General features: G+C 34.5%; 1 protein-coding gene across 5 annotated transcripts in view; it reads right to left on the bottom strand.

Annotated features, from left to right (window-relative positions):
* Positions 1-661: 661 nt before the first annotated feature.
* Positions 662-8475, bottom strand: part of LOC130912849 (multiple C2 and transmembrane domain-containing protein 2-like) — a 78566-nt gene continuing 70752 nt past the window's right edge. For all 5 annotated transcript variants that reach the window (XM_057830935.1, XM_057830942.1, XM_057830949.1 and 2 more), the window contains one exon: positions 662-4472. In XM_057830935.1, coding sequence (XP_057686918.1) covers positions 4428-4472 — 45 coding nt within the window. In that variant the 3' untranslated portion in view covers positions 662-4427. The remainder of the gene's footprint in view (positions 4473-8475) is intronic.

Raw genomic sequence — 8475 nt, 5'->3', positions numbered from 1 at the left:
AAGCCTTAATAATTAGACTTCTTCCTTTTTCATCTGATTTATTAATAAAATGGCCTAAAACCATTGTCCTCTTTAGACTGTCGTAAAACTACAAAATAAAAGTACACAAGCATTGCATTAGCAACAACGTTAGCTTAGCACTTTTACAGGTTCACTAAACATAAACAAAAAGCGTCTCATACAAAAAATATAACGTTTCGCTGACTAACATAATATGTACATTCTTTACAACAACCATACTTACGGACAAATCTTGTCCAAGGATCATATAAGCACAACATTATCAGCCCGAGACGTCGTGCAGCCATAATGAACTGGCAAGAAAATAATAAACCATGTCGCAAAGCGACCACAAGAGTTCGCTGTTGGACAGCAAAAAAAGCCTTGCTGTAAAACTTACCAAAAGGCAGAATACTTTCTGAGCGGGACATGTGCGTTAATTGCGTCAAATATTTTAACGTGATTAATTTAAAAAATTAATTACCGCGCGTTAACGCGATAATTTTGACAGCCCTAATATATACATAAATATATATATATATATATATATATATATATATATATATATATATATATATATATATATATATATATATATATATATATATACATAAATATATATATATATATATATATATAATACATATATAATACTGTATATATGGCGGCAAACACAGACAAGGCTGAAAGGCAGTTTCTGGTCTTGCACCCCTCTTTAAAATAAACTGCTGTATTTTAAGCCAAAAGAACTGTTGTGTTTGATAGAACAATATGTCTATATGCTACCATAGCAATTTCATGGCGCATTAAGCCCCCAAACTTTTTGATTTTTCCGTTTTACCCTGGAGACCCCCTTTTACAGGCACCGCGCAACCGCTTTTGTTTTAACCCAGCCATAAAAAGGTAATTACATTTCATTCATACCATTCAAAATGTCTTTCATTGTTAGCTTAGAATCATTAATTGATGTCTAATATTTAGTTTAAAAAAACAAAAAAACAAACAAAAAAAATTATATTAAAATTATTCACTCACATAAACAAATTATGTCACAATGAAAAAAATAGCGTTTGCAAATGGATCACAGATATCTACCTCATAACCAGTGTTGGGCACGTTACTTTAAAAAAGTAATTAGTTATGAAAAGTTAGGAAAAATACCTTCCACACCGAAGCGCAAAAGTGTGTTTTATTCATTTATTTTTAAATACATACTTACTACCAGTGTTGGGCATGTTATTTTAAAAAAGTAATTAGTTATAGTTACTCACTACTTCTTCCAAAAAGTAACTGAATAAATACATACTTACTACCAGTGTTGGGCATGTTATTTTAAAAAAGTAATTAGTTATAGTTACTCACTACTTCTTCCAAAAAGTAACTGAGTTAGTAACTGAATTACTCTATAGTAAAAGTAACTAGTTACCAGGGAAAGTAACTATTTCCGTTACTTTAAAATGAAGTTGTTGTATGTCAAATAATTTGAAATTTTCTGAGCAGTATTCGAGTCAGTTGAATAGAGAAGAACAGATAGGTAGTTGTGTTATAGAACCTTGTAATATTTATTGCACCTCACCAGAAACAGATTTATCCTACACTTGAAGTGCAACAAAAATAAACAGATTTGATTTGCTTACCACAGATGTCGACAAAAGCTTTGCCCCGGGACATCAATTTACATGCACGTTCTTTCCTTTAATTTCGACCAACTTGAAATAGTATTTATATCTCTACCTCGTAAAGGACAAATTTTCCTCTAAATGCTTTTGCGTGTGTGTGTTTGCCACACGAGCTGTTCCGGTTTGTGTGTGAAAACACTGGCTCTGAATTTTTATTTTTTATTTTTTTTAAAACAAACTTTATTAACATCAAATACACATATACGTGCGCTATTAGGCGCGAGTCTTTACGTCACAGAATGGGGGATCACGTGAGATCTGACAACAACGCAGCCATATTGGAAGCAGGTCTGGCCCGCTGACATTAAACTTTAACTTGCCAGTTCGATAAAGAGACAAACTCGTTACTAAGGCAAAGAACAGATATGTGATCAAACTTAAGAATCTGAACAATGTTGACCCTTATGAGCAAGCCAAAGACAAATGGAGTAAAGATGTCGACGGGCTTCCACAATTAACATTCTGCTGTATTTATTGTTTGGTGTATGTTACTAAACTCATCAGCGATTCCGAAATTACAAATCGCTACAAAGCTATGAACAGTTTTGCTGCGGATGGGTGCAGGACCTGCACATTATGACCGTATCAAACGGCAAGTCCATCGTTCTTCCAAAGGTAGGCTATGTGTGTTTACTATTTTCATTGCCATGAACCTGAACGCACCCAAAGTCTTGGATGACAAATAAACAGAGCAGGGTAGACTCGCTACGGCTGGTAATTTCTTCAATTTATTCAAAGTAAGTAACGCACCGCTTTTGACTGTCAGTAACGGTAACGGCGGAAAAAAAGTTAGATTACCCCGTTACTGAAAAAATAACGCCGTTATGTAACGGCGTTATTTATAACGGCGTTATTCGCAACACTGCTAATAACTATCGCTTAATTGTGTTTTTTTTGTGACTGTTGCATTTCCCCGATATTTTAGATGATAAATAATCGATCCAAATAAAGAAAAACTGGGGGGAAAAAAACGTTTAAAAGGGTAATTATTTAAAAAAGAAAATCTCGACCACTCTTTGATGTCTGCAATTTCTGCTTTGCGACCCTTGTTATATCACCGTGTTTCACCCCTAAAATCCCCAAAAAGTCCGGCTGTGGCCATTCACAACTGTGTCTTGACACTCCGTGAAATATGCTACACGAGTTTTTGGATCGAAACAAGGTAAGTGCGCAATAATATTTAGTTAAATCATGGCGTCTTTAATTATGCTCTCTCATGCTCTCACCTCGAGTTAGGGTTTAGGGGTTTCATTTTTTTTTTTTTTTCCCCAAAAATATCCTCCTGTTCAAATTTTTTCCTCCCCCAGAAAATTGAGATTTTAACCTTTCCAATGATGTATCACACATGCATATAGGACAATTTTTAAATTTGGCCAAATTGGGGGTCTCAGAGCGGAACTTTAAGTCACCTGAGTGTTAAGAAAATCAAAATATTCTTCGTGATTACTTTTCATATTATGGTGGCAATGTTGTAAAAAAAATATATTGTTTTCAAGAAATTTAAACCTTTCATGCATGAATCATGACTTTTTCCCCCCCACTCATTTTACTCATCGGCTGCCATTGACGGCACTAGACGTCCAATCTATTTAAACTGGGAGAAGCAAATGAACATCTACCACCATCAATGGTCCTTAACCTAAACGGCCAGTCTTCCCAGTTCAAACCAATTGGACGTCTGGCACCGTCAATGGCATGCAAAGAGTTCAATATTATGTAAAAATAAAAATCTACTTTAGAGTGTTACTTGGGACTTTAACCAGAGTTTCTTTTTATTCATTATAATTTCATGAATTAGCTTTTATTAACATTGTATTAATTTATATAGGTGTTTATATTTAAATTTAAAAAAGGGGATAAAATGCAATGATTAATCATTTTTAAAAAATAGAAAAATAATAACTGCTAATATTTAAAATAATAATGACCCAAAACTACCCCTATTAAGGGTTAAATAAATAATTATCAAAATATTATTTAAATAGCTTTCCACAGTCCCTGAAAAGGTTAAAATTATTATACAGCTTCATTTCTAAAAAAAACTACACCTTTAAAAAAAAATAAAAACAACTAATTATCTTGTTAAATACTAAAATTTTCCCCACAATCTCACATCTTCATTCAAGGAATAACTTTTCCCCATATTGTCATTATTAATCACAACTTCTGTTTAAGTTTTAATTAAACTATGAGTCGGTTCTAACTTGATTTTTCTTAAATTATCACTTCACCCAATATATTAGGATTTTGTTGTCATAAAATCAAGACTCTTTTTCCTGTTTCGAAACTCTATGTTTCAAGCTGTATTTAATTTGTTTCTGTCAGGCGCTAGCACCATGTTTTCATTTGGTGAATTGGAATTTGAATCGGGATTGGGATTGGGGTGGTGCGGGTGTCATAGCAGCTGCGCAGAGGTCAGTTGGGTCCCGTTGCTAATGACGACGCCCGAGGTAAGAGGCGTAGGGGGACGATGGATGCCTGCCATCATCAAGAGAAAAGACGCTTCACTTGGTGTGAGCATTTATTGCTTTAAGAAACCTGGGCAACAATAAATAATGTATGCATTCATATATACAAGTATATGGTATATCCATATGTAAAATGTCCAAGTAACATATCCAGAAGTAAAATATACGAAAAGTAAACCAGTATGTCCTTTGGAGTTGTATGGTTTCAGTACTTAAAAGTATTTAAAAGTACGGAGTACAAAAAAAGGTTCCAACTTAACAAATGGAGGAAGATGTCAGTTTATGTCTTCTTTTTCTTGAAACCTTTTGGCTCGCTATACTGCACCTACAAAAGAGCAATGACAACATAGCAGTGAATGATCATGTTTCAGCGCCATTGACGGCGATAGACGTCTAATCCATTTGATGTGAACGAATCATTTGATTACATCAATTCAGAAATTTCAATCAGTATATGAGTTTATCTCTTAAATATTTGAAAATACATAAATAATTCTTAAAATCAATTAAAACTTTTTACATTAAAAATTGTATATTACATACAATATACTGGACTGTCTCAGAAAATTAGAATACACAATATTCTAATTTTCTGAGACAGTCCTGTACATTAATCCACCATTTAAAGCAGGGGTGTCCAAACTTTTTGCAAAGGGGACCAGATTTGGCGTGGTAAAAATGTGGGGGGCCGACCTTGGCTGACGTCCTTTACATAGAACAATATACAGGACTGTCTCAGAAAATTAGAATATTGTGTATTCTAATTTTCTGAGACAGTCCAGTAATTGTATATTACTATATTTAATGTACCATTCTTTCACAGAGAATTCAATAAAATTAACAAAAATTTTAAATGTATATGTAAAATTGTTTTACTAATTTATTGCAATTATTGGTAGCACTTTATTTGACAGTGGTGTTATAAAACTGTCACAAGACTGTCATAATTGGTCACTTTTGAATGGATGCAAAAGATGCGGAGTGGACATTAAATGGAGTTCGTTCATTCGCTGCCACCCTCCCAATTCTAATGGATTGGACGTCTACTCGTGATAAACTACAGTTTCGCTGCAGACTAGTGCTGCAACGATTAATCGATTAACTCGAGTATTTGATTAGAAAAAAAGATTCGAATTAAATTTTGCTGCTTCGAGTATACGTTTAATTAAAGTTGCGTTGTAATGGTTTGTTTTATAAGTGTTTGCATTTAGTTTTATTGATTTGGGTGGATACACTGCCCTCTAGTCTGCCTCATTTCACGTGGCTGAATCCAGCTGCTCCCTGTTAAGATGCTAAATTTAATATAAGCTATATTTATGTTTGAGCTATTTTTTTAATGCATTCGTAAAGTATATTTAATAGGGCTGTCAAACGATTAAAATTTTTAACTGAGTTAATCACAGCTTAAACATTAATTAATCCTGTACTTCTCAAATGGTGGGGCGCGCCCCCCCAGGGGGGCGCAGAGCGATGCCAGGGGGGGCGCGAGTGACCTCGGGGAACATGCTTTTATTTTTTTTATTTTTTTTTGCCGTACTAGAATAAAGTGTACTTGCACATCCACTCCGTGCGTGGCAGTGGCGCTCTCATTTTCAAAGTGCGTGCAGTATTTTTGAAGTAAGCAAGAGCACACGGAAGAGACTCATGCAGAGCTGGACTCACGCAGCGACCCACTGTCTTCTTCGGTTCTCACGTGTCCGGCCGAGAAGTGCCGTTTTCGGCTTGGGATCGTCACGACCACCGCCCTCACCTACGGTTCTACCTCGGCCGCCGAGAATGCGCTTTTTTCGGGCCGTTTGCCTTTTACTTTTAATATAGTGGGAAATGAGGAAAGACCACTGTTTACTGAGTCTAAAAATGATTATAGCGGAGAAGCCAAATCAGTTAAGACGCCACTTAAAGACATTCGACCTCAATCTCATTGATAAGCCGCTTGATTGTTTTTCAGCGAAAATGTGCCGAATATTGCCAATTGTCACAATAGTCCCGCTTTGTCAGTGTTATATCAGTAAACCAGTGAGCACTGTGGTGAATCAGCGAAAATAAAAACTTTCCTTCTGTCCAAAGACTTTTTTTTCCCCCCTTCTATTCAGTTTTGTTTTTCGGTCAAATTTTTTGCCACGTTGTCCTGAAGAGTAAATGTTTCTAATCAATTTGAATTTGTTATTATTTACTGATTTTATTACATTTTATTTTTCAGTATCAAATGGTCAAAAATGTACCTTGAGTGTATTTTTACAGTTTGGATGTGACTTTTTTTTTTTTTTTTTTTAACTTCAGGCAAATTGATGCGCGTTAAGTCTTTTCTGTTACAAGCAACACAATGTTAAAAAAGTTATACTTTATTATAAGTTGATCTATGTTACTTTTTTTCTTTAATGGAAAAAAAAAGGACACAATGTTAGGCTGAGGCGTACTTATCATAGTAATATAGACGAATGATACTATTTACAGTGGTGGCAGAGAGTTGGGGGGGGGCGCGAAACATTTACGTCTTCCTTGGGGGGGCGTAACAGAAAATAATTGAGAAGCACTGAATTAATCCAAATAATCGCAATTCAAACCATCTCTAAAATATGCCATATTTTTCTGTAAATTATTGTTAGAATGGAAAGATAAGACAAGACCGATATATACATTAAACATACTGTACATAAGTACTGTATTTTTTTTATTATAACAATAAATCCACAAGAAGGCATTAAAATTATTAACATTCTGTGAAAGGGATCCACGGATAGAAAGACTTGTAATCCTTAAAAGATAAATGTGAGTACAAGTTATAGTAATTTTATATTAAAACCCCTCTGTATGTTTTCGTTTTAATAAAATTTGTAAAATTTTCAATCAAAAAATAAACTAATAGCTCGCCATTGTGGAAGGGAGTGATTGAAATACATAAAAAGGTGTCATGGGCGAGTTTTAAATTAATTAGACATCTAGCCAAGTTTTTCTAGTGAGTTTTGCCCCTCGACTGACGCCGTAGTTTCCGGGTTCATTGTACCTTACGTTCATTTGAGTGTTGACTTCACAACGTACGAGACCTCTGATAGTTTGTATATTGTGACTAAATATTGCCATCTAGTGTATTTGTTGAGCTAAACGAAATGTATGAATAGCGTTTGACCAAAGTCTGAGTATTTTTTTGCATAGCTATTTTGATTGGGAATGCCAGTTCTCTTTGCATTGAGCGCTTTTCTTTTTGTGAACATATATATATATATATTTTTTTTTTTTGAGAGAGAGATAGTGATATTATTTTTGTTGTGGTTTCAGTAAATGATACTGTAGCGACTTAATTGTTCCGCCCAAATGCATGATGGGAAGTTGAGCAACCATGACTGTCAGTGGTTGCTGCAAATGGTATATCTTCTCTACGTTCTGTCATTCTAGTCCACGTCGCTCGCCACAATATCGGGTCCGATCACGTTATTTTCAAAAAAATATCGGGCATGCCTTTTTTAAATATATATATATATATATTTTTTTTTAATTAAATCGTTTTCTAATTGTATTTAACGTTACAGACAAAATGTCTTACACTTATCCAGAGTCTTTAGTTTTGGCTTAAAGTAGGGCTATCAAATTTATCGCGTTAACGGCCGTAATTAATTTTTTTTCTAATTAATCACGTTAAAATATTTAACGCAATTAACGCATGCGCTGCACGACCCACTCACACATTGTTGCGTTCAATCTATAATGGCGCCGTTTTACCTATATATAGAGCTAAAAGGCAGCATAAAATGAGTAGAGTGAATTTTGGCAGTCTTTGGAGCCTTTTTAAATGGCTAAAGTCTTACAATCCCTCTCTCAACAATTAGAAATATCGTGAGAAGCAATGTGGGGAGGAAAGGTAGCAGTTGATCTTTTTCTTAACACCCTACGTTATTTCCCAACGCAGAGAAGATATATCAATTGGTGCCACTACGCACAGTCATGGTTGCACTTCCCATCATGCATTTGGGCAGAACAGTTAAATGGCTACAGTATCATTTACTGAAAGCTCAACAAATACACTAGATGACAATATTTAGTCATAATATACAAAGTCACATTTATCCTTTAAGGATAACAAGTCTTTCTATCCATGGATGCCTCTCACAGAAAGAATGTTAATAATGTAAATGCCATCTTGAGGAATTATCGTCATAATAAACAAATACAGTACTTATGTACTGTATGTTGAATGTATATATTCATCCGGGTTTTATTCATTTTTTTCTTAATGCATTGCCAAAATGTATATGATTGGGAAAAATTATCGGGAATGATTGGAATTGAATTGGGAGCAAAAAAAAAAAAAAAAAAAAAAGCAATCAGATCGG

This window comes from Corythoichthys intestinalis, chromosome 1 (genome assembly GCF_030265065.1).
Source record: "Corythoichthys intestinalis isolate RoL2023-P3 chromosome 1, ASM3026506v1, whole genome shotgun sequence".
Taxonomy (NCBI): Eukaryota; Metazoa; Chordata; class Actinopteri; order Syngnathiformes; family Syngnathidae; genus Corythoichthys; species Corythoichthys intestinalis.
The sequence above is the reverse complement of the archived record's forward strand: the minus strand, read 5'-3'. Positions and strand labels throughout refer to the sequence as shown.